The following is a 27,462-nucleotide window of genomic DNA, read 5'->3' as shown; positions in this document are numbered from 1 at the left end:
TGGGGGTATAGTGGTCACCCTAAGAAATATGCCCATTTCCAGCGTCCACATACCGCTCCAATTCCCGTTTCTCGAAGAATATTACAGTTCAACTCATTGTTGTTCAAGATAGCAAACGGCTTTTACTATAAAAATTCAAAATAGTACATTTTTCATTATTAGAAAAAAAAAGTGAAAATCGAACTTTTTTTTTGCTTGGAGGTAAAGTGGTCACCTAGTGGGGGCAATGTGGTCACCCGCCCATATCAAGCTAAATGGGATAGATTTATGAGTTTTTTTCGTCCAAATTTGTTGAAATCATATTTGATATAATAGGTACATGTATGAAATAAGCTTGGCCTATTCACCTAGAGTCTCAATTTAAATTTTCTCATGCATACAAAAACGTAGTAAGAAAAAATAATGTTCCGCATAATGCGGCTTGGTTTTGTTGGAGTGTCATATTTATCCAGGTTCAAAGTCACAAAAGGATTCTCTTCAAGAGTAGAATGTGATGCTGATATACCGCTTTAGTAAACAGGACATTGTAAGTTGTTATTCGCCTATGACCACTTTGCCCCCAAATATCAAAGTAATTTCTATGCTATTTAATCGCTGAGATTAAACAAAATACCTGTTCACCTCCCCTAGAATATGTGAACAGTCGTCCAAACTGATGATTTGTCCAACATATTAGATTGAATAAACTAAATTTCACGAGAAATTCCTTAGGTACCATGCGCACAGAACTACGGCCTAATGGCTATCGAAAGAGCAATTTCTGTTTTTATTCATTAGGCTGTCAAAAAAGTCCTGCGGTATTTCCGCGAGGTGTCGTTGTAAGCGCGTAGTTCTAGTTGTATTCATTGTATCGAGTCATACTATAGCTTGTTGGAAAGGTATTTTAGGCGCTATAATATAGTCCTTGACAGTGTTTTGTTTGGTTAAGTCGTTCGCGAGTTATAGTGTCGCAAATATGGAGCAAAATAAAGAGAATATCCGACATATTTTACAGTAGTACTATGACAAAGGCAAAAATGCATCTCAAGCTGCCAATAAAATTTGTGCAGTTTATGGACCCGATACAGTTTCCATTTCCACCGCACAACGATGGTTTCAACTTTCAATTGTCACAATTGTCTTCCATCAGGACAACGCCAGGCCACACACTTCTTTGGTGACGCGCCAGAAGCTCCGAGAGCTCGGATGGGAGGTTCTCTTGCATCCGCCGTATAGTCCGGACCTTGCACCAAGTGACTACCACCTGTTTTTGTCCATGACGAACGAGCTAGGTAGTCAGAAGTTAGCCACAAAAGAGGCCTGTGAAAATTGGCTATCCGAGTTTTTTGCCAATAAGGAAGCGAGCTTCTATAACAGGGGTATTTTGAAGTTGGCATCTCGTTGGGAACAAGTCATCGAACAAAACGGCGCATATTTGACTTAAAACAGATGATTGTAACTAATTTTATGAACAAATGGAAATTCAAAAAAAAAACCGCAGGACTTTTTTGACAGCCTAATATAGTTTGACATGCGACAGCTCTACTGAAGCACAGGGTGACTCAAAAGTCATTAAATTCTTCAAACATTAAGTAACTACCAATCTATAGTCAATAGTTATACTACCAAACAAGCAGGTGACCACTTTGCCCCCTATGACCAATTTGCCCCCAATACCCCTATCATTGATTTATTGTTTTAGAAAAACAAAAAAAAACTTTTATTTCTAAATAGGAACTTTAAGGGTATGGCATAACAAAATGCACTTGCGTAAATTTATTTTACCGTATTTCGGCCATCGATGCACCCCTCGGTTTTGACAGCTAGTTGTTTACATCTGACACAAACATAATTTTCGTAGCTGTTTAGTCAACTTTTTGTGCCTAGTGACGTGTTTTTGACGCTGAGGAAGTTTCTGGAAAATGGGAGGAAAGCGAACCACAACACAGGTCAGGAAATTTGATAGTGACTTCCAGCGTAAGGAGTTTCAACTGAGAAGTATGGGGTAAGTCGTAGTGCGGTCGTAGCTGGACATTCGGAAGCATCAGATGCTCGGCAGCGTAGTCGATCGACTGGAATGAGCACCGAAACGTAAGACTGATGCAAGAACGGATACGCAAATCATCGAGGGAAGTAAAGAAAAACCCGCGAACGACCATTCGGGCGATTAAAGAAAGGTTGGATCTGGACCTTTCCAATCGCCCCATTCGACGACGCTTGGTGGAACGGGCCTTGAATGGTTTCTTCGCCAAAATGCGGCCGATGATCAACAACGCCAACAAAAAAAACGACTTCAGAAGAGCCATGTCAACAAGCCGCTGAAGTTCTGGAAGAACATTATTTAGTCGGGCGAGTCCAAATTCGAGCTGTTTAACAAGAAAAGGAGACTCCGAGTGCGACGGAAGAACGACGAGGGCCTTCAGGACCGGCATCTACAACCGACAATGAACACGTAAAGAGATGAAAACATAAGCTTTCAAATGAACACTGTCCGTTGTAGCGCAAAACTGCGCAAATTGTCGTTTTAGTGAGAAAAGCGATAGCAATTTTTTAACTATATTTCTGCAATACTGAAATTTTATCTAGGATTCAAAACCGTAATAATCCATTGATGAAAATCTTCGTATCACAGTAATCTGCAGAGGATAAAATATAAATTCGGGGTCAACTTCACAAAATTTACAATTAGAAAGTCATAAAAAAGAAAATGAAATTATTTAATTAAAACCATTGGAGGTAATGATGAAAAGCAGTATAGACATTGTTTCATTCTCATTATTCCTCACATTTATTGATGAAACATGCGTGAATTCCTTAACAAATACAAGTTCTGCGCAACGCTGTTATGCTTGTAAATTTATAATATCGGAGTTTAACATGGTTGAACACGATGCTTTGAATGCATGATTTATATTTCATATCGGCTGGAATTCAAGTGCTGGTGAAAATCTGGGTTCGAAACACATGTCATGTCACAAAAAAAATCAGTTAAGAAAAAATCCGTATTTCAGCCCAGCAATATCAATCAGTGGAATTTTAACATTTTAGAAAGCTTCAAAACTAGAATGAGTCTCATCATTGACAAACCAAAGCCTGGAGGTTCTGGCAACAGCAATGATGACAATACCACCCGTAGGTTTTTTGCGAACCCCGAAACAAGCTCCAAAATAATTGGTGTGGGATTAAAATCGATTGAACGATTTTGAAATATTCTTTTCCCTTTTATATTTATAGCAGAATTTGTTTGATTTGAGGGGTCTTCCATAAACTACGTGATTTTTTTTCCAATGAGGTGGTCATAGAATTATATGAAAAAGTATGTAAAAAATACTACAGTGGGAGGGAGCCATAATATCCCAAAGAATTGGATTACGAGCTTCATGGCCAAATTCCAAATTCGTGTTCAGCAACCCGAAATTATGCAAAAACCATGTTCTTTTCGCATTTTTTACAAGATGGACAAAACTATCGTCACGAACAAGCAAAACTATTTTACTGCTTTGAAGAAGGCTATGGCCAAGCTGGACCAAATCTTCAAAAATTACAATGTTTACCCCACTGTTAACGTTGAAAGGATACCTTTTTTTCTTAAAATAAGTCATATTTGAAATATAAAAAATATTTCAAACAGTATATAATCGAGTCCCTAATTGTATATCGGGAGTCTTCGTAGCCACATTGGTTGCGCGTTCGCTCACTGAGCGATCGATTGTGAGTTCAGAACTAAGGACCCTCAATTGACCATCTTTATGTTGTTATAGAATAACTACGTCCACGCAACAATCATCAGCGATGGGGATCGATTCACGGGCGAATAAAGATCGATTCATCCATACAACTGCTCTGCTCTGCAAGAAACATCGGGCTGTTGTGCTATCTAGACCGAAGACATGTACACAATTAAAACCTGGCTCTGTTACAGCTAAAATGCTAATGAGCCTGAATAAATGAACAAAAGAGATAAAAAAAATGTATATAATCGAATCATATATCGAGTCCGATCTCTACCTACTTTTACGTAGTATTGACTGGAATACCGAAAAGTTTGGAAAATCTTTTAACATTGAAACTGCTTTATTTGTAGGTCAGAGAACAATGAAACACACGTCTATTCTCTTTCAGGTGCTTTATTAGTTAGTTGAATTTAGAGACATCGGTTTATCGTTCGATTAATTCAAATAATCGAATATCTAAAATTATAATCGAGTAATTTTGTATTGAATAATTTAAAATCAAAATATGAATACATCGAATAATTGTCACTGTAATCGCGATTAATGAAAGAAGGCATTTTTTTTCAACATTTTTTATCCAATAATGGAACATCGACAACCTGATAGACCACGCAACATGATACGTGATTATTACAAGAAAAAAATATTCGCTCGATTAATCGAATATGGAAAGACAATTATTCGAATGAATCGAATATTGAAAAATGCCCCAACGATTGATCGATAATCGAATAAATGAAAAATTTAGACATCACTAGATGAATTAGTGTGATGTTTTACTGCTGGGGTACAAGGTGATTCAAATTCGATGGAAACAAGATTAATGTATACAAGGTGGTACAAAAGTAGTCATAATCAGAAGCGTAGTGTGCGGGTGGCAAACTCGGCATTTTCCGAGGGCGCTGACCCTTTGAGGCGCCAAAATCCAAGAATTTTCAATAGCATTCTTTCCCTGTACTATATTTCATTTTTCAAATAAGTAGGAAAAACATCCATCATGAAATACATGAAATTAATAATCTCTCTTTGATTCTCGCAAAATTGAAACTCCCAACATCACATTACACCAATACCCTTTTAATTTTTCCGCTACGCATGTCTGGGCGCCCTCCATGTTACGCGATAAGTGAATGAGAAAACCTGGAAAACAATAAAGTCATTTTCAATAATAAATTTAATATTTTAAATATTTTTTTTTTCAATTTTTTTTTTTTGGCGTAACTGTAGTGACAGCTCCACCAATGCTGACCGAAACTTCGTCGGACCTTTGTGAGCCTTAATAAACGGAAGGAGACGTTTCTGCGGGTACTGTTCCCTATACATTTCGAGCCCACTGTCTTTTTTGAGACAAGAACCTTAGTTTTCTGTCCACAGCAACAAATCTTCCGCCAAGTCAAGAGCTTCCTTGCAAATTTATCAGCGAAACGAACTCGAATTTTGTATGAACATCTCCGCTGGCAGTGGCCTTAGAAATTTCAAGCCTGGAAGCTGTCATAAATCCATCTTTACGTACGTTTCGTCATTCATCAGCATGCATCCTTCGTTCATCGTCAAAACCTTGTTGTACAATTTTGGAGCGCATTTTTTGGCCACCAGATTTTGCTTCAGTGTCCTGTTTGGTTGTATTACAGTTGGAACAGCATGGATGAGCTATAGCGGATATAGCATTAGATTTTTAATGTGGAGACGGACTAACATCTATGGGCATGAATCAATTGAAGCAGACTGCGTCAAATTTCGGACGGAAGTATTCTTCAGACGATGATACAGAGGAACTTGTATCAGAGGTGGATGTGGTTAAGACGCAGATGAAGGACCTATTTCCTGACCTGAACTCTGCGACGCCATCGGACATTTTGAATATTATTGTTAGATATTCTCTCAAAGCAGTTCATTCTACCATCGAGACGGCGCTCCGAGTTTTGCTCACGCTTCCAGTTACAGTGGCATCGTGCCAACGCAATTTCAGCAAGCTAAAATTGATTAAAAATTATCTGCGTTCTAGAATGAACCAAGACCGACTCAAGCCCAGCAGTGTAATTTTGCACACTAGTACTTGAGATAAACATTCAAATTGGACAATATTATATACTGTTGAATGGAATTCCGAATCTCAGCTAAAGAGAATCAAAGTTTGAATATGTTTAAGCTAATGGATAGATGCAAATGATTTTTTTTTTCTTTCTTTATTAAAGAGATTTTCAGCCAAAGGCTGGTTCATCTCTAAAAAATTAAATTGAATAAACGGCGGCTCGGAGAGACGAAAAACACAAGAAGGAGCAGATTATTTTGACTAAACCAAGGATGATACATATAGAGGACCCTTAGGGGGTATGTTCAACAAGACGAATGAGAATTCAAATGGTCAACATTGTAAGACATGGTGGTCTGTGACACAGCTTCTCCCGCAATGAGAGAAGTAGGAAACTATTTGTAACTGATTAGAAATTAGCCGTGAAATACTACACTTGAATGATGTGATCTATTTATAGAGAAAAATCAAAATAGTCTGACTCAAACCTCCATGACAAATTAAAATTATAAAACCATTGGCTGCGTGAACATTATAAGTTTATATGGACTCATAATCCAATTCCAAGCCAGATACCCATCCCTGAAATTTGCAAAACAAGCATCCAATTTACGTGCCATCGATTCCGATTGCATTGGTCGTGTTGTTTTGATTTGCAAATTGCTCTGCACAAAGAAAATGCACAACTGTGCGATATGTTTCCGAATGCGATAGGCGCGCAGTGAGTCACCCGTACCGTGAACAAGAAGGTACAGCAACGAAAGTCACCTCCGGTCATGGAGTACGTGTGCATTACAAAATTTGTCGCTTGTCGGTGTACAATAATTCAGCGTGGAATTCCACCAATCTGTGGCGAACGTGACGACAACAAAGTCACCCTTAATGCAAACAAACCTTCGCGGTTGACCAACGTAAAGATAAAGAAATAAACAGATCAGCACTTCCATCACCATTCCCATTATAAATACCAAAATTTAGGGAATACTCACTCTATATCGCTAATCCCGGCACGATTCTCCTCCTCCAGCATGGCGTCCAGCTCGTCCGTCAGATTGGCCAGCATATTCCCGATGTCGTTCAGCACGTTCGTTCCGACCACACCGAGCTGCTGCTGCTGCGTTGGCGAAGTATTCGTCGAACCATTTCCACCGCTTTTTGAGCAATTCGGCTGCGAAGCAGCTTGCTGCTGCTGCAGGCCAACCTGAGCTTCCGCCGCCGACTGGGGCGGCGACAGTTGCTGTATACATCCGGCCAGCGTCGTCGTGATCGACCCGGTCGAGGACGAAGACGACGTCGAGGAGGACGAGTGCGAGAGCATGGCGTGGATCGGATGATGCTGCTCGGCCGCCCGGTTCATCGAAGAGCGCTGTTTGATCGTGCCGGCGTTCTCGTTCGCGAACGGAATCTGATCGATCGATTCCAGGCTGGAGTTGCTCTTGTTGTCGTGCTGAGTTTTGTGAATTTCGACCGTTGTTTGGTGCGTTTGGCCGGCATAGTTTGTTGAATAGTTGAATTGCGGTTGCTGTTGTTGTTGTTGCTGCTGCTGTTGTTGCTGCTGATGCTGCTGCTGGAGGATGATTTGATTGTGGTAAATTGGCTGGGGCAGCTGGCTGGGAGGCGTCGGTGTGTACTTCAGCGGATGATGATTGAACGAAGAGTAATTGGAGAAGTGCATTGCATCTAGCGCGGCCGTCGCCATTTCAACGTTCTCGATGTGACCTATTATGGGGTTGGGATAGGGAGGTGCCGGACCGCAACCATCCGAGGTCGGGGCCAGCTTTAGGTTATTTGCTACAATTTTTGCTATCGGTCGTTGTCGTTGGGTTGTGGTGCTCGCGGGATTCTGGCACAGAGTTAGCCGAACACCGTAGCTGTTGCGCTGGTGTTGCCTCGGGAGCGTTCCGCCACCTTGGTAGTATTGCTGGTGATTTATGGTCGCCCCGTGATGTTCGCTGCTCATCAGCGTTGACATTTCGTTTGTGGGTGTGATGTCGCTATCATCGTACGAACTACGGCGATAAATCGCCTGGGTGCCATCGAAATGTACGTGAGGGAAGGAAATCTGCTGCTGCTGTTGTTGTTGTTGCTGCTGTTGCAAATGCTGCTGACAGTAGTATTGATCAGCACCAGCCGAAGGTTGTCTCATAAAAGTGGAATATGTTAATTGCTTCGGTTCTAGCGACTCGTCGTATTGTGTTCGCATTGATTGACAGTGCAGTGCCGCGGTTGTGGGTTGCGGCAAGGGTACCACCCCCGTAGCCGCGTACAGACCACCCAATTTGCCACTAATTATATCTTTCACGCGCTTGATCGCTAGCAGAATCTTTTTCTGGTGGCCCAACTTCACTATCCCTATGTCTTCCAAGTCTTCCCAAGTCAGCTGCGTTACGTCGTTTACCGTTTCGTAACCCTGGGCCAGCAACGGTTGGACATATTCCTCCAACCGCAGCAGTCGCAACCACTCATCGATCGATCCCGGAACGTAGTTAGGCAGCGCGTCAGGTAGTTTTAGCGCATCAATGTGTCGCTTCAGTCTTTCTCGATGGTTCGGCTGTTTGATACCGATCGCAGTTAAATCCTCCGGCGTCATTCTCGCTATTGTCGGCAGATCGTATCCCGCTTCCAAAAACAGATAAGTATACTCGTGAAAATGAACCTCCATCAGCCACTCGGAGATGATGTCGTGATCGCTTCGGTTCGAGTGATTGCTCAACCGATTGCCACTGCCGATCGAGCACGAGCTGACGGAGCACCGGGGGGAGGAGAGGGTGCCATACCCACCGCCACTCCGATTGGACGACGTTGAAGCTCCCGTTAGGTAGGAGGAAGCCCGGCCAGAGTCCAAACTGGCCGTCGAATGACGCGAACCGGAGCCAGCCGATCCCGACAAACTGATGGGACTGTCCCGTCCCGGGGACTGCGTCAGATCAATTCCCTGATCGTCCGCGAAGTCCGTGTGATCGTAGCGCAGCATTAGCGATGAAGGCGTTTCGTGTTGGACAATAAAACCGTTCTCGTCAACCGCACCAACCGCAGCAGTTGTGGCGTAAGTGGCCGTTTGTGTGTTTGCACCGGCGCCACCACCCGTTGTTCTTCCGTACACGTCCGGAACAGCCGGTGGCATCACCTTCTTCGCTTGGGGTGCTGTTTTCGATTGTCTAGACATTCCTCCCGTGTTGACACTTAGCTTTCGCATTGTAAGGGACACATGCGACAGAACACAGCCAAACTAAGAGATAAACCAAAGCAGGAAAAAAACGTACGGAAACAAATAAAACAACCGTTCCGACCGTGGCCTCTCATCCACATTTGGGGCAGCACCGAGTTTTCCGAAGAATCACTGCGACAATGAACCACTTGCTTTCGATAGTTTCTGCTTGTTTCTTGCCGTGTCTTGCCTTCATCTGGTTCCACCAAGGCACCCGCCACCTTCTCGATAATCCATCTCACATATCTTTTTCGAACCGCACTAATTTGTATGTGATTGAGAATTTTATCATTCTCCCAAACAACACATTATTGTTCACTTGTATTTTTCTTATTGGTTTTAAACTTCACTTTTTCAAATTTATCTTCCAAATCACTTTCTCACTGAGGTTTTTCCTTTTTTCCTTCTCCTTCTCAAACCTGAAAGGACACACACACTCATCGTCACGTCGAGGGTTCAAAAACAACACACAATAGGGCGCTTGCAGGGTGCATATGTATTAGTGATCTGTTGGGCAGAGTTTTGTTTAAATAATTATTTTAGCGTTACAAAAATTACGCGCTTCTCTACATTGATAACATGCGAACATATGTGTCTTTACATCAAATATTTACTTTTAGCGACAAAGGCAGATACGCGGGAAAATAGAAATTTCTGTTATGGCTATGACCCATACTCGCGGTTACACCTTTCTAATCTCGAGTCGACCGCGAGTATTCGGGTTCCTATTTTATTAACCATAGAATTAAGGAAACATGTTAATATTTTCTAGTAAAAATTTAGTTAAGAGCGTAGCTCCTTTAAACCTATGTGACTGAGCCTGTAAAAATAAACGGATTAATTAAAAACAAATTCTACGCATACCGTTTGATGATTAGGTAAAATGTTGATAACCATTTGCTGCGATAACGTCAACAATATGCGTGAGACGTGCATGTGCATGTCAAAATCGAAACTCGATTCGTGAAGTGCGTATACATGAGGCATGCAAGAATTTCAGACGAAAATGTGAAATACAACGACAATTCTTCCGCTCACATATTTTGGTAGTCCTAGACATCATACCAAACGTAAACGGAGGTCATTAAATTTATTTGTAACGAAGAACATAATCTATTACAATGCATGAATTGATCTTACATGACATTTATCCAAATTTTTTACTTACAAAACTAATATGTTGAATTAAATTAAATTCGAAAATTGTTTCATACAATCAATAATTTAATCAAAAAAAGAAAATTATTACTAAGCCAACGGTAGTCCAACGTCAACCTTGTGGTTATATCATAGATATAACCCACCCATTTTTCACTGGAAAACTTTGAGCATAGAAGCCCAGTCGACCGCGAATCCCCCAGTCGAAAAGACTCTTCAATACTGGGTAACGCCATGCTCGACCAAATGCCTTGCTTAGAACAAGTTTATTTCATATGGAAGCTTCGCCCCATATGAAATAAATTTATATAATAATGGCGAATTTGATAGAAATAATAGGAAATTCCAAGTGAAAGGAAATTGTAAAGGAAATTGTAAAGGTGCAATTAGAAGAACAATCAATGGGGAGTTCTGCGATGAAAAGAAGGATGAATATGAAAAAGACGGAATCGCAGAGGCTCGAATTCACGAACATTCGAATGTTTCCTTGTATTTTCCATGAATTGGCCAACTGATGGATTTTCTTCGTTTTCGATCAATTTGCTTATATACCCATAGCTCGCTATACGGCCGCTCTTTCTACGGCATTTCGCATTATTTTATGGACAAATTTATGTACTTGTTATGTAGATATTTTTGATTTAAAGGAAATAGAAAGATAAAAAGCTTTTTGAATGATAAACCATGTTACATATTAAACAAAAGAACCGATCCGATTGCATTTGTATGAATTTGTATTAGAATAATTGATTCCTTATACGGCTTTTCGGCCATGTTTCATGGAACGTATCTAAGTCGTAAAGCGAGGTGACCATTAGTTTTGTCTATTTTTGTGCACTCCAGTTTGCTGTATATGCACTGTCAGTTCGTTCCAACACTCTTCAAAAAGTGATAGTCGCACTAGGACTTTGCATCTCCTTCCCCACGAAGGTATGACTTCTTTCATAAAGTTTCTTACCTTTTTTGGTTCAGCAGACGACCAAATTTCGGTAGGCATGAGAATGCCCTTTCCAAGAATCAGACTTCGCTGAATTAATGTAGTGCGTTGACATAGTAAATGTTCCGAAGTTTCAGCTTCGTTCTACAGAAACTACTATTATCATCTGTCAGTTTTCCAATATGCGTGTTATTCTTTTACAAGGTGTCATGAATAATTTGGACTGTCTTGGTGTTGATAGAGCTCTCCGATTGGCTTCAATAATCGACATTTCCCAGGTTTTGAGCTCTGATTTCAGGCATGATGTAGATGCTTCACAGAATGGCTCAGGTCCGACGAATTTAGTTGAAGAATTACCTTCTACACCGCAGTGACCAGGCACATAGGATACATTCCAAAACTAGCTTTGACTGACATGGGTATGCTTCCAAGGCATTAAGAGTTGTTGGGTCATCTAAAAAGATACAGATATTGGCATACCTGTATTTTGTAGCCAAACAAATATTTGTGCATGTTAGAATAGCATGTATTTCTGCTTGAAAAACTGTAGGCCACTGTTTCATTGGAATTAACATGTCGATTCCGAATCCAGGTAAATTTACCAATTTTAGACCCACCAGTATAAAACACGAATGATCCTGGACGAGTGTTGGGACCCCCTTCTTCCCATTCACTGCGATTGAATTCAATCACTTTGGAGGAAACACTGAGGATGGTCTTTGTTTTCATCCAGTTTTCATTCATGTTTACTATGGTGTTCAGTTGAAAATCTTTCAGGATTTGTAAATGCCTTGTGAGATCTCCTTCTAGCAAATAATTTGCACTTTCAGTCTGAAAGAAAAGAAATTAGATTTTTCCAATTCAAGTTGCACATATAGGTGCAAGGGTGCAAGGTATAAAACAGCATCTAGGGGTTCGGAGGGTGCACTGGGCATTGCTTCAGTTATACTCCCTTTTTCTGTTGAATGGAATTATAACTGTTTTTGAAGGATTAACACAAAGTCCTTCCGAGTTTCCTCATTTGAGTGTGTAGTTGAGGGCTGTTTGCTCCCTCGATATTCAGGAAAGCTGTAAGTGAGATTTCTTTAGCGGCAAAAGGCTTCTCTATTTTTGAAATTAACTTGTGAAGCGTTGTGTCAGTAGATTCATTTACTTGGTCGGCAAATTGAAATTCGTTCAATGGACTCCTGTTCGAATAATTTTATATGGAGATCAATAATATTTTCAATATGACAGATGTCAGACTAATTAGCGTATACGCTTTGGGAGTCGTCCTGTCACGTTCACCATTCTTGGGAATACATATAACCCGGACTTCACGACATTTACTAGGAGTGTATCCTAGTACCATGCTAGCCCTGAACATCTCTGTTAGTAGAGGGACAGTGATATCCTTACTTTTTTGTAACAGCACTGGATATATCCCATCGGGTCCTGAAGATTTTAAGGGCTTCAAGGAATCTATTGCCCATTGAACCCTCAACTTTGTAAAGATTGCCCTAGCCATTTCTTTAGCTTTCATCTCGTCTCTGATTGGTCTTCCTAAGTTCGAAGCCGCCGGACGCATATATTTCGTGATCGTGTATCGTTGAAGTGATACCGTTATTCTCGTGACTCGTCAAGTTATTGTGCGCTGATTGCATTGAAGCGGACACAACAAGCAGGAGGAAGAAGGCCTGCAGCGCGGGCGCTGTGTGCTGTGTGCTGGTGAATTTATCGCCTCTCGTCATCGACACCATTATCGTGCTGTGGTGCGATACCCCGGTTCAGCTGCACCGAAGGATTGATACGCGTTGGAGATTATCCGCACTGGTGTGGTGTGCATTATAAGTATCAATAATTTTATTAGGTTAAGTTTATTAGGTTAAGAAAGAAAAAACAAACAAAACATTGAAAAATTAACTAAAAAGTGTACATCTGCCACTTTAAATGGCAGATGAAGAAGGAACCGTTGACATGGAGATTGAATCCACTGTCTACCCCTCCATATCTACGGGAGCTGGAAAGTCGCTCAAACGCGTTCCCCCCTCGGATGTCTCTTTAGAGGGAGAGTTAAGTCACCTAAACAAGCCCCCTCAAGAAAATTTGCAAACCTTTCCTCTTCACCCCCTCAATCTCCTGCTCCCGCTTCCGATCAACTCCCGAACTTGCCTCCCAGCCCTACTGTCAACAAACCCCTGATCCCGCTCAACAATCGACCTCGTCCTCCCCCTCAGTTGTTTCCTCTCCTCGTGTCAAGGTCTATCCAGAAGATTCACCTGGATCTGGCCCATGGGTTGTTTTCTTCCGGCCCAAACCAAAAGGAAAATCACTAAATGTCATTCAAATTTCTAAAGATCTGGCAAGAAATTATTCCTCCGTGGTCGAAATTAGAAAGGTTAGACCGAACAAACTGCGTGTTGTCGTGGCTAATCGGAAGCACGCTAACGATATTGTTGTCGACAATCGTTTTGTAATAGAATATCGCGTATATGTGCCCTGCCATAACGTAGAAATTGCGGGGGTGATTACAGAAACGGGTCTGACGAGCGAAATAATAAAAGAGGGAGATGGCAGATTTAAACAGCTCCCTTTGAAGCAAATTAAAATATTGGACTGCCAGCAACTAGGAAAAGTTTCCCAGAATGGGGAAGAAACAAAATTCACGCCGTCCGACTCGTTTCGAGTAACTTTTGCTGGTTCCGCCCTCCCTGACTACGTTATGGTGGATAAATTAAGGCTTCCAGTGCGACTCTTCGTGCCAAAGCCTATGACTTACAACAAATGCAAGTCAGTTGGTCATACAGCAGATTATTGCGCCAACAAGGAGCGCTGTGCCACTTGCGGAGAGCAACATGAGGGGAAATCCTGCAGTGCGACTGAGCATAAATGTCCATATTGCGGGGGATCCCCACATGAGCTCTCAGCTTGTGAAACTTACAAGAGTCGCTGGGATAAACAGAAGCGCTCTTTGAAGGAACGCTCGAAGCGCACTTTTGCGGAAATTTTGAAGGGCGCTTCTCCACTGGCTCAAGAGCAACAACCAATCAACACACATAATGTTTTCGCTACGTTGCCAGTTGACGAAATAGAAGCGGACACAGCTAGCGGGGGCACAACGGTTATTTCCAAAGGGAATCCCCGGCGCAAAAATGTGACCACTCCCAATGTTCAAGAACAAGTCCCACCGGTGATACCCCCTGTTAGCTTGCCTAAAAAATCGAGTGCAGCGGACAATCAAAATCAGGTTCCTCCTGGTTTCCGTGGGAATAGTTCATCTTCGAACGACCCAGCACTCGAGGGGACATCAAAAACCCCAACTGTCCCTATTTTTCCGTCCAGCTCAACTTCCCAATCGGGATTTATAAAGTTGTCTGACCTTTTGGATCAAATCTTCAAGTGTTTTAATGTTTCCGACTCCATCAGAACCATTGTCATCTCAATGCTTCCAGTATTAAAGACAATTTTGCAACAATTGATGCAAACATGGCCCCTCCTTGCAATGATTATCTCTCTTGATGTCTAATTTAAATAGAGAGGTCGGAGATATCACTGTTTTACAGTGGAATTGTCGTAGTCTTATCCCTAAATTGGATACATTCAAATTTCTAATTCATAAAGTCAATTGTGATGTTTTTGCACTGTCCGAAACCTGGCTCTCTTTTCAAAATGATCTCTCTTTCCACGATTTTAATATAATACGCTTGGACCGCGATGACAGATACGGAGGGGTACTATTGGGGATCAATAAGTGTCACTCTTTTTTTAGAATTGACCTTCCACCTATTGGAGGGATCGAAGCTGTTGCCTGTCATGCAAACATCAGAGGCAAAGACCTTTGTATAGTCAGCTTGTATTGGCCTCCGAGATCTGCGGTTAGCCGCAAGCAACTTGTTGACATGTGCTCACTCCTTCCTGAGCCACGATTGATCTTGGGAGATTTCAACTCTCACGGAACTGCCTGGGGGGAACAGTACGACGACAATCGTTCATCGTTGATATATGACCTTTGTAACAGCTTCAATATGACCGTTTTGAACACTGGGGAAACAACACGTGTACCTAAACCTCCTGCTAACCCAAGTGCTCTTGACCTCTCGCTTTGCTCGAATTCACTATCATTAGATTGCAAGTGGAATGTAATCCAGGATCCCAACGGTAGTGATCACTTGCCAATCGAAATTTCCATCACCATTGGGTCGAATTCTTCTGAATCTATAAACATGGCATATGACCTCACAAGACACATTGACTGGAAAAAATATGCGGACGCGATTGCTCTAGCCATCAATTCCAAATATGGTTTACCTCCATTGGAGGAGTATAACTTCCTTTCTCGTTTGATCTATGACAGCGCGGTTCGCGCTCAAACGAAACCCATCCCAGGTTCCACTATTCGTCGAAGGCCTCCCAATCCATGGTGGGATAGCCAATGTTCCAAGCTTTATCAGGATAAATCGAACGCATTTAAAGCATTTCGGAAACGTGGAACCATTGAGAATTTTCAAACGTATTTGGACCTTGAAAATCAATTTAAAAACTTGATCAAAGGGAAAAAACGTGCTTATTGGCGAAATTTCGTGGGAGGTTTGTCACGAGAAACGTCAATGAAAAAATTATGGAAAGTGGCTCGAAACATGAGAAATCGCTCTTCAACGAATGAAAGCGAGGAATATTCACATCGATGGATTTTAAATTTTGCACGGAAGGTATGTCCCGATTCCGTTCCTGTACAAAAAATTGTTCGAGATATTTCACAAGATAGGTGCGATCTTGATTCCGAGTTTTCGATGGTAGAATTCTCTCTTGCTCTCCTTTCATGTAACAATTCTGCGCCGGGATCGGATAGAATTAAGTTCAACTTGCTGAAAAACCTCCCTGATGTGGCGAAACATCGCTTGTTGAATTTATTCAATCGGTTTATGGAGCATAATATTGTTCCAGATGATTGGAGACAAGTACGAGTTATAGCTATTCAAAAACTCGGAAAGCCCGCGTCCGACTTCAATTCGTACCGCCCAATAGCAATGCTGTCTTGTATACGGAAATTGTTGGAGAAAATTATCTTGTTTCGCCTTGATCGATGGGTTGAAACGAATGGCCTACTCTCAGATACACAATATGGGTTCCGCAGGGGCAAGGGGACGAATGATTGTCTTGCGTTGCTTTCTTCAGAAATTCAAATGGCTTACGCCGGAAAAAAACAAATGGCTTCAGTATTCTTGGACGTAAAGGGGGCCTTTGATTCTGTTTCAATAGAGGTTTTGTCAGACAAATTACACTCTCGGGGTCTGCCGCCTCTATTGAATAATATGTTATATAACTTGCTTTGTGAGAAACATTTGAACTTTTCTCACGGAGATTCGGCAGTAAGTCGGTTCTCTTACATGGGCCTCCCCCAGGGCTCATGTTTAAGCCCCCTTTTGTACAACTTCTATGTAAGCGACATCGACAATTGCCTTACACAAAATTGCAGCCTAAGACAACTTGCAGATGATGGAGTGGTGTCTGTCGTAGGATCAAACGAATCCGACCTGCAAGAACCCTTACAAGATACATTGAACAATTTTTCAACCTGGGCCATTGGGCTAGGGATCGAATTCTCCACGGAGAAAACAGAGATGGTGGTTTTTTCTAGGAAGCATAGACCAGCGAAACCAAAGCTTCAACTTTTGGGTAAACCGATCACTCATGCTATGTCATTCAAGTATCTTGGGGTATGGTTCGACTCCAAATGTACTTGGGGGGCCCATATTAGGTATCTGAGTAAAAAATGTCAACAAAGAATAAACTTTCTCCGTACAATTACCGGCACCTGGTGGGGAGCCCATCCCGAAGATCTTATAATGTTGTATCGAACAACTATTCTCTCAGTGATGGAGTATGGCAGTTTCTGTTTTCAATCAGCTGCCAAAACACACCTCATTAAACTCGAGCGAATTCAGTATCTTTGTCTCCGTATCGCGTTGGGATGTATGCCCTCAACGCATACCATGAGTCTCGAGGTTTTGGCAGGCCTACTCCCACTAAAAGATCGCTTCAATTTATTATCTCTTCGGTTCCTCATCCGGTGTAAGGTTATGAACCCATTGGTGATCGGAAATTTTGAGCAGCTGATCGAGCTAAATTTTCATTCTGGATTCATGAGCTCATATCATGAATTCGTCTCCATGCAGGTTAATCCTTCTTCGTATATTCCCAACCTTGTTTGTTTTCCTGACTACATCAATTCCTCTGTATTTTTTGATCTGTTCATGAAGGAGAAAATCCATGGAATTCCAGATTATCATCGATCGGGGATCGTTCCTACGATCTTCAATGCAAAGTATGGGCGTATCAATTGTGATAATATGTACTTCACTGATGGGTCCTCTATGAATGAGTCCACAGGATTTGGAGTGTTCAACGAATTTTTTAGCACCTCCCACAGTCTTCAGAATCCTTGCTCAGTGTATATTGCTGAATTGGCAGCAATACACTGGGCGCTGGACAGCGTCGCCTCACGACCTGTTGAACACTATTACATTGTAACGGATAGTCTTAGCTCTGTCGAAGCTATCCGTTCAGTGAGGCCGGAAAAGCACTCGCCGTACTTCCTTGAGAGAATACGAGAAATTTTGAGTGCTTTAACCAGACGCTGTTATATCATTACCTTTGTCTGGGTCCCTTCACATTGCTCAATTCCGGGTAATGAGAGGGCTGACTCATTAGCAAAGGTAGGTGCAATTGAAGGCGAAATTTATCAGCGTCAAATCGCCTTCAATGAATTTTATTCTTTAGTTCGTAAAAATACCATCGTTAACTGGCAACGCAAATGGAACGAAGATGAATTGGTCCGGTGGCTCCACTCAATTATCCCTAAGGTTAGCCTCAAACCATGGTTCAAAAGTCTGGACTTGAGTCGGGACTTTATTCGCACCTTCTCCCGACTCATGTCCAATCACTGTTCGTTAAACGCGCTACTCTTTCGTTTTGATCTTGCCGACAGCAATATCTGTGCCTGCGGCCAAGGTTACCACGACGTCGAACACGTTGTTTGGTCGTGCGAGGAATATCTTGTTGCCAGATCGAATTTAGAAAACTCTCTTCGGGCTAGAGGAAGACAGCCCAATGTGCCGGTGAGAGATGTGTTGGCTGGTTTAGACCTTGATTACATGTCCCAAATATATGTCTTCCTAAAAGTTATCGATCTTCGTGTCTGATTGTCCTTATATCCTTATATTCTCCTTTTCCTTTTCCTTCGCGAGAAATCAAATCCCTTCTTATTAACAATAGAATAAGGTGAAATGTAAAAACATATTAGATATAAGATAGGCTTAAGAATTGAATGTAATGAATGTGTGAGAGTGAACATTGTCAACATATCCTTTTATCCCTTCCTTTTCCTGAAGAAAATATGTCACCCTTCTAAACTCGAGTAGACCGCGAGTAATCGGTTTTCTACACCATTAACATTAGAATTAAGGAAAAATGTTTATATATACTTGTAACAATACAGTCAGGAGTTTGGCTCCTTTAAACTTATGTAACTGAGCCAGTAAAAATAAACGATTTAATAAAAAAAAAATCTCGTCTATGATTGGACAAGATTGAGCTGTACAGAAGACCTGTGCGTGTCCGGATGTCAGTTGGATTGAGCCTGTGAAGTGTGTCTCCATCATGATAATAAGTGTTTCCTGGGAATCGGTTGTACATTTCCTCAGATTCTTTGAAAGGGCTTTATGAAGCCTTTCTACAACAGGTAAACTTTTTACCTGTTCACAGGTGAACTTCGATTCCCTTCTCTTAGATTTACGAAGCCCTTTTTTCAGTTTTTTTAATCTGTCCAATCAGAAGTAATTTTGCTTTGTTGAAGAGTTTTCTAGGCAATTTTCTAATCTTATGAAGATTTTTGTTCCACCATGATGCATTCTTACTTGAAGTTTTCAGCTTCAGTGAACATATTTTTTTCAAAGGTTGATTTAATTTTATTTTCATGGATGTGATGAAACTATTTTATGCTGTTCAAATACTCTTCACTGATATCGAAATTTTCTCCTTAAGTTTGAAATGATAACTATCGCAATTTGTTTTTCTTGGATTTCTGAATTGTTCGATCATAAAATCAGCAGAATTATAATCAAAACTTTATATGTATATGACCAGATAGAGATTCTTCATTGGACAAATGTCAATTATTTATCACATCTGATAGTTTAGAGCTGCAGAGTTAGATCAAGAACTGGCTGAATATGATTTTCAATTTTTCCTTAATTTCAACATAATAAACCCCTTTTTTTCTAGCGAAACTAACCACCGATTAAGGATACCTGTACACGAACTTTCATTATAGTCCACATCTTCACGAGACCAGCATTACAGTACAAAAAGCACACCTGGCTTTGACGCTAAAAGTAAATATTTTATGTCAAGACACACATTTTCGCATGTTATCAATATAGAGTAATGCGTAATTTCTGTAACTATCACGCCAAAATAATTATTTAAACAAAACTCAATCTTGTCGATCCGTATTAATCCCATGCAGCTATCACTTTTGCTTGTCCAACAGACCACTAACACATATGCATTCTGCAAGTGCCCCATCGGAAAGAGGCAAGTTAAGCACTTTTACGACGTCGACACGAACCTATGTTATGTAAATATTTTGATTCCGGACAACACTTTTGTGACCACTTGGTCCTACCAGGGCGTCCGTTCGGAGCCGAACCAGGGAGTGACAGCCACCTGGTGCCTGCCAGCCGGAACTGGCCCGTTTGAGGCCTTTTTTCGAGCAGATGGTAAACGTAGGTGTTATGGCTTCATTTTGTGTTCCGCCTGTCGTCGTCTCAGGTCTCGTTGTTACCCACCACCGCTCGCCCTCTCTTCTCTAATGCTGTTCCGACGACGGCGACCCTGCTCCGGCTGCAGCAGCACTCCGCTCGTGCCTGTGTATGTACATCTGGTGTGTGCGTCGATACAATTCACGTCCTCCGTCTGCTGCTGCTTGATTAATAACCACCGCACGTATCAATTCGTTTTTCCTATTATTCCCGTCAAACTCGCACACACCAGAGTTTCAACGAAGTGCTACGATGCCAACGTTCTCAGAAACAAAGATAACTGGGTCCGCCGATGCAAATTAGTATCCCGAGCTCAATTGTGCTCAATTAATCGAACTTGGAAGACAATTCCACTTCTGCCACTTTTGCTCCATTTCAAGATATTGGAAAATTTTACTCTCTCTCACTTCGATCGACTTTTGCTGACGGCTGCTGCTGCTGCTGTTACCGCTACAACTCCGTTGTGTGGCTGTGTGTCGCCGTCTTCGCCCACTTTGTCGTGGTTGTGTAGTACTCGTAGTTTTTTTTTCTTTCTTCTTTTTGACAAACAAGCCTCGAGAGAATGCTCTTCTGGACTGCTCTTGTGTGAAAGAGGAAGAACTACAGAAAAAATGGAGTTTCACGTCTGGCGATAGAGCGCCTACTGACTTTTTCCTTCGCTGTGTCTGCTTCGTAATGGTGTTTTGCTCTTCTTCTCCAGTACCGTACTTCACTCGTTCCTTCTTCGTTTCCCAACCATCACTGACTGTATGTACTTCTTTTATCGACTGCACTTTTGACCTCAAAATGGGGCGACTAGTAGTACGCCTAGCCCTATCTCACCTCCGACCACAGTGCCGCGTTTGTTTTCACCATTCGAACCAACACCCGGTTTCGCTGCACACAGCCCCACTGGACACCCGAGATTCGAGGATCTGGACGAGGGCTCGCAATAACGAAATAACAATGAAAAATCAAAAACGAAAACGAAAATCACATCACCATCCGCAACCACCAGCGATCGGTCCGAATATGCGAACGATTTCTTTTCTCCCCGAGGGCTCTCTCTTCCTGACTTACCGACACAATGGTCGATGGAGTCCCACTGATTGACTACTGACTGACTCTCCAATTCAAATCGTATGCAGCCACAGATGAACACTGGCACTGTTGTGAAGACGACGAAATAAAGAGCGGATCGCTCTCTTTTTTCCTCTCTCACTTGCCGACCGATCAAAAATGGTGGTTTGATGAGCGACAGCTTAGTATGCCGGTGTGTGTGATAATTTTATACAAACAGTGCATGACAGCTTCAGAGTGACCTTGCGGACCTTGCGCAGAGCAATGTCGAATCCGACCCTGACAGTCGGGTCGACATCGGAAATAAGCGATAGTGTGGCGCTCGTACCGCATTCAGGACTCAAACCTTTTATTGGTCTACAGAACAGATTTTCAAAAAGGACTTCTGTCACGGCCAACATCAGAAGGAAAAACAAATTTAATTCATGAACACTTTGTTCAACACACAAAAAAACACTTTACACTCAACACACTATAAAGCCGCGAAATTCTGCCGAAAATCAGCCTGGATCCGAAACTTGTAAATCAATAATAATTAGCGCATCCACATATCTGTTTATTAATCGACACTCACTTTCTCATCGGGAACAAAACATAAAACATTGTGCGTACAAACAAATGATAAACAACATTAGCGTTGAAGAGAACACAACACAAAACAACAATCACAACAAACGAACAATAACAATCAATACCAATTAAGGATGGAAACGAGCCCGCTGTACAAAGTGTAATTGTTTATGGCGAATATTCTAGACGCAACCCGTACAACAATTACTCTATTCGAATGACTATGGGACCAATGGAATAAATAGGGCACGAAATGTTCAGAACAAGTCAGTTGCAAGTAAACCATCGATCAGTATAGATCAGCCTTTGACTATGTTCGATCTCATCATCTTTACTACATCGAGGGGTCAGTATACACTCATCTCTACTTAAGACACTAGAACTCTGCTCAGAAACTATCTGGGCGGAGACACCTTCCTTTGGAAGTTGGAAATTGGACTAATCACAGGGAATGGGAACAGATTTGGTTTTGATTTTTTAAATTTCTTTAAATTTCCTTTGTCTTACTGTTAACCAATTGTTTTAACTGGATTTTTATTTAAATCTTTATCAAATGTACTAGTATAACACTGCGAATTTATTGTATGTGTTAGCCCAAGAAATGGCCCAGTCAATTGGCCGCCTCGGTCGTGCGATTTGACGCCAGCGACGATTGATGAACTTCGTACGAATATTGAACGTGAAATTGAAGCGGTATCAGCCGATTTATGCTTGACAACCGTCGAAAATTGGGGTCAGCGTCTGGACTTATGCAAGCGTGCCCGTGGTGGACATGCAAAACAAACTGAGTTCCATACATAATGGCATCAAATGTACTTTCACATGAATAAAGAATGTCATTGATATCGAAAACCGTTTGTTTTATTTAAAAAAAAACTTTTATGGCGCTCTCATTGAAAATTCTTTACATCTTTCCAATTTTTTTCTTATTGTTAACGAAATATTAATGTTAAGTTCTCGTTGTTTGAGAAACCACATGTATGCAGCCGTTTCTAGCGTACGTATACTTTCAAAGTAAAATATATTATTTGAAACTAAAGGAATTTTATCTTCAGTAGCACATTTTTTATTCGTCACTTTTTGTAACTTGTCCTACGTCAACACTACGTCTTTCATTTCTATACTGGGGTGTAAGTTCAAAGTTTCGAAAACGAAAGCGTTACGCCGGAGAACGAGATTTTTAGCGTTAATAGCTCCTAAACAACTGAACAAAATGGTATGATAAACACTTCATTCGAAAGATAGAATGTCTACGCGTTATATGCTTGTTACTTTTAGATCCAAAAACTTGTTTTAATAGCCTAAAATTGCTTTCAAAACAGGCTATTGAAATCACACCAATCGATATATAGGCGAGTGCTGCTCAGTTATGATTGTGCAACGATTGAGGTACGATCGCTGGAATGGATGGATGTTTCCCTAACACAGACTTTAAAATCATGAAGCCTGGGGAAATCGCAAAAAAGATGCGAGCTGCTGGTACTTTTGTACTTGCTTGCGTTTCTGCAAATCGAAATGTTTCCATAACACAGATTTCAAAACTATGGAGCCTGAGGAAATCGGCATTGCAAAATAGATCCAAGTTGCGGGTAGTTTTGTACTCGCTTGCGTTTCTGCAAATCGGCATGTTTTCCAAATACAGATTCCGAAACCAAGAAATTGGGAAAATCGGCTTTGCAGATACATTCAAGTCGGCAATACTTTTATGGTTCTATGTATTTTCAACACTCCGGAATTAGTTTTACTAACACGGTCTACAAAAGCGGGTACAAATGCAACGCTTTCGCTCGATTATTCAAGACTGCATTGGAAGATATCTTCATGTCGCCAACTCACTGAACTTCTACGCATACCGTTTGATGATAAGGCAAAATGTTGATAACTATTTGCTGCGAAAACTACTACCATAATGTATGAATTGACTTAAATTGGGATTTGTTTACAAATGAATTCGTAAATAGTTTCATTCATTCACTATTTTAATCAATGATTTAATCAATACACACAAAAGATAGTTCTGCGCAGCGGCGATATCGTACCCAATGGGGAACATCCATTATTGTTAATTGAAGAAATACAATTGATTACTAAGTCAACGGCAGCCCTACGTCAACCTTGCGGTTATATCAAAAGTATAACCCATCCATAGCTTTTTGTGTTTTTATAAATATCCAGCCTTTTTGTAAACCTCACAATTTATAGATTTTTATTATTTTTGTTTACGTTTTACTTTCTGGTACAGATTTCTTCAAGTTACTTCGGTTACGTAAATTTTGGCCTAGAGGTGGCCACTTTCTATAGCATTCAAAAAGTTGGAAAAAAAATGTATCAACGACTATCTTGAAATGGAACTTCAACAATTGACGAAATAAAATATTCTTACTCGGATCAATTTTGGAAAATAGCACATCTCATCTCACACAATCGAAGAAGAGTCAATAAAAATAACCCATATTTGTTAATTCTGAATCTATTGAAGTGATACGAGAGGAATTCAAAAAAATTGATGGTATACGCTACAAAGTATACAGTAAAGAAATTTTCGTAAGCACCGAGTATACGGATGATCAATACAATTGGTATAAATGCTTAATAATTCGCTCGTTTCTCATGTTTTGTTTCATAATTTATCGAAGAAATGAACTTTTCACATTATTCCTCATGTTCCGAAAAACGTGATATAAGCGAAACATTTTCAGTGATAAATTCGTGAGTGATACAAACGAGACGTGATAAAAACGCCCAGTGATATAATCGAGACGTCACTGTAGCCAAAACAGTAACATCAAGAATACTATTTTAGGCGCTTTCATCTCAGAGTAGAGCCACTCAAAATGGCCACTAATGAGGTTTATGGGATCATTCAAATATTACGTAACGCACTCAGAAAGGGAGAAGGGGGTGCTTTGTGGACACTTCTTTTTTTTCTGTATTATAGTGACTTTCAACGCTTCTGGCTGGTTCGTCACTTTTACCTTCCATTTTAGAAGAATGTCGGGAGTGAGAATTGAACTCGTGATCTTGAGCGTGAGAAGTATGGATGTTACCTCCACGCCAGATCGGCTCCGCTTGTGGAAACTAGTTTAGAAATAAATTTTAATAAGTCCAAACATTTTTATGTAAATGACCATTTGTTACATGTTAGTTAGGGAAGAAGGAGTCTAAAATCTTACTATAAATAAAATCGGTAAAAAAAAGCGCGGTCGTCGTGAACAGTCGTAAACGGTCGTAAATTGTTGTATTCTCGACGTAAACACAAACAGAGTGAGAGAGTCAGCAGTGAGCAGCTGCGATGTGTTTTTTTGTGTGAGAAAGTGTGCGCGTTTACATATGTTATGTGTGTGTGTAATACCGTGCGCGTCTGCGTGTATGCGTGTGTTCGTAGTAGTAGTTTTGTAGTAAAAACTAGTAGTAGTAGTAGTAGTAGTTTTGTAGAAAGAGAGGATAGAGAGTAGAGAGAGTACAAAGTAGAGATGGGCAAAACTTTGATGAACGATTCAGTCACTAACCGTTCATCTGAATGAATCAGTTCTTTTGAACCGTTCTTTCGCTCTTTCGTTCAGCGGTATTAAGAACAACATAGAATGTTAGCTAAAACCCCATATCAATAGACTGCTATTCATTGATATCGTTGGATTGTATGAAGGGTGTGTCACATCAAATTGCATCACGGAAAAAACGCTGTAGAAATTTTATTTTTAGGAATTATATCTTCAGCTTTCGCTTATAATCAGATAAGAGTGTATAGATCACGTTGGCCATGCTTCACTGTCAATTTTTCGTAAATTTGGAAAAATGTCGAACGAAAAAGAGCGTCGTGAATTAATCCTGTGCACTCATTTCGAGAATCCGGAGTTGTCACATCGGGACATCGGTAAGATGCTGGGAATCGTCCAATCCACGGTTAGCAGAGTACTAAAACGATACTTCGAGAACCTAACCATCGACCGGAAGGTGAAGAACGGCAAAAATGGATGCTCCGTCAGTGAAAAAGATCACAAGCGCGTAGTTAAGCAGTTTAGACGTGATCCGAGAAGTTCGGTCCGGGATGTCGCCAATAAGCTGAATTTGTCAAGTTCATTCGTCCAGCGGACCAAGCAGCGGGAGGGCCTGCGTACATACAAGGTTCAGAAGGCTCCTAACCGCGACGAAAGGCAAAACATGGTAGGGAAGACGCGAGCCCGGAAGCTGTACACCGAAATGCTGACGAAGCCGCATTGCCTGGTAATGGACGACGAAACCTACGTCAAAGCGGACTTTCGTCAGCTGCCGGGCCTGTTGTTCTTCTCTGCAGAGGACAAATTCAGCGTTCTGGAGGAGATTCGCAAGCAGAAACTATCCAAGTTTGCCAAAAAGTACATGGTGTGGCAAGCGATCTGCTCTTGCGGAAAGCGGAGCGCCCCCTTCGTGATGACCGGCACGGTAAACGGGCAGGTTTACCTTAAGGAGTGCCTACAGAAGCGCTTACTACCACTATTGAAGCAGCACGAGGGCCCGACCATCTTCTGGCCGGATCTCGCTTCGTGCCACTATTCAAAGGACGTGTTGGAGTGGTACGAAGCTAACGGGGTCACCTTCGTGCCAAAGGAAATGAACCCGCCCAACGCGCCGGAGCTTCGCCCAATAGAGAAATATTGGGCGATTATGAAGCAGGCCCTCCGGAAGAACCCAAAAGTTGTCAAATCGGAGGCGGACTTCAAGAGAAAATGGATTTCTGTTCAAAAAAAACTACAACCAGACGTTGTACAGAACCTTATGGACGAGGTAAAGAGGAAGGTGCAAGCATACGGACTTGGGCTCGAAGTATGAATAAAAAGTAAATGCCAAAAGTTGTTTAATAGTTTTTATTTTACTGTCTAAAATTTTCAAAAGGATCGGTCTACTGGGCGAATTTCTACAGCGTTTTTTCCGTGATGCAATTTGATGTGACACAATCTTTAGTTGATTTTTGTATTTGTATGCGACTTATATTTTTGAAATTTAGTGGGGAAAAGATAAGGTACTTCTTCTTTAAAAATCGCAAACTGTATGTGGAAATATGTTTACTAGCCGACAATATTATATGTAGTAATTTGATGCACACAAAATATGTGCTATATTTCATATTTTCTCTTAGGGCAAAACACAGGTTCCATGTAAGATCATGTTTCATAATGGTTCAATCCAGCAGCGATTTTTTCAATTTTCACTAACAAACAATTATACAAACAATCATGATAACACGTACACGTAATAGGCCAAACAATGTATCGAAAGAAACGAAAAAACATTTTTTTTCAACTTGCCTCCACTAAAAGATTTCATGTTTACCTTATTCATGAATCGCCCCAGCTTCCTCTAGATTTTTTTCTGATAATCAGGAAGTATATGGATGTTACGCGGAATTGAAAGAAATTGAAAATATATAGTTTTGCCTTCAAAACTACGAAAATTTAATTTAATTTTTAACCCAAAATTGAGTATACATTAACAAAATAAGCCCAGTGTTACATGTATTTTGCTCATAAATGATAATATCGTTTTATTTTCTTACAAGCGTTCTCGTTACATTTATCCATTCCGTCCAGCGCACACCAGTTCAGCTGCACTCGTTCGTTCGCAAACAGTTTGCCCGCAAACACTTCGTTCTCAATCAGTTCTTACCCATACAGTTCACTCGCAAACATTTCGTTCTCAACCAGTTCGTTCACAAACAGTTCACTCTCAATCAGTTCGCTCTCAAACAGTTCACTCGAAAATCGTTCTTTCGGAATCAGTTCGTGGGGAGAACTACCGTTCTTTGAAAAAGAACGACCGTTCGTTCACTCTTTTCGACGAACTAGTTCTTTCGCACCGTTCGTGAACGGTTTGCCCATGTCTAGTACAGAGTACAGAGTAGAGAGTAGAGAGAGTAGAGAGTAGTAGTAGTAGTTTAGTAGTAGTAGTAGTAGTAGTAGTAATAGTAGTTTATTAGCAGTAGTTTAGTAGTAGTAGTAGTAGTAGTA

At 41.1% G+C, this 27,462-nt stretch overlaps 1 protein-coding gene across 4 annotated transcripts in view; it reads right to left on the bottom strand.

Annotated features, from left to right (window-relative positions):
- Window positions 1-20,960, bottom strand: part of LOC129781166 (uncharacterized) — a 51,352-nt gene extending 30,392 nt beyond the window's left edge. The window contains exons 1-2 of one of the 4 annotated variants that reach the window (XM_055789162.1): window positions 20,909-20,960; window positions 6,735-9,372 (exon numbers count right to left, since the gene is read on the bottom strand). In XM_055789162.1, coding sequence (XP_055645137.1) covers window positions 6,735-8,941 — 2,207 coding nt within the window. In that variant the 5' untranslated portion in view covers window positions 8,942-9,372; window positions 20,909-20,960. Of the gene's footprint in view, window positions 1-6,734; window positions 9,373-19,656 lie in introns of all 4 variants that reach the window. The other 3 variants (XM_055789159.1, XM_055789160.1, XM_055789161.1) reach the window with 3 other exon arrangements.
- Window positions 20,961-27,462: the final 6,502 nt, after the last annotated feature.

This window comes from Toxorhynchites rutilus, chromosome 1 (assembly GCF_029784135.1).
Source record: "Toxorhynchites rutilus septentrionalis strain SRP chromosome 1, ASM2978413v1, whole genome shotgun sequence".
Classification (NCBI taxonomy): domain Eukaryota; kingdom Metazoa; phylum Arthropoda; class Insecta; order Diptera; family Culicidae; genus Toxorhynchites; species Toxorhynchites rutilus.
This window is presented reverse-complemented; position numbering and strand designations above follow the sequence as displayed.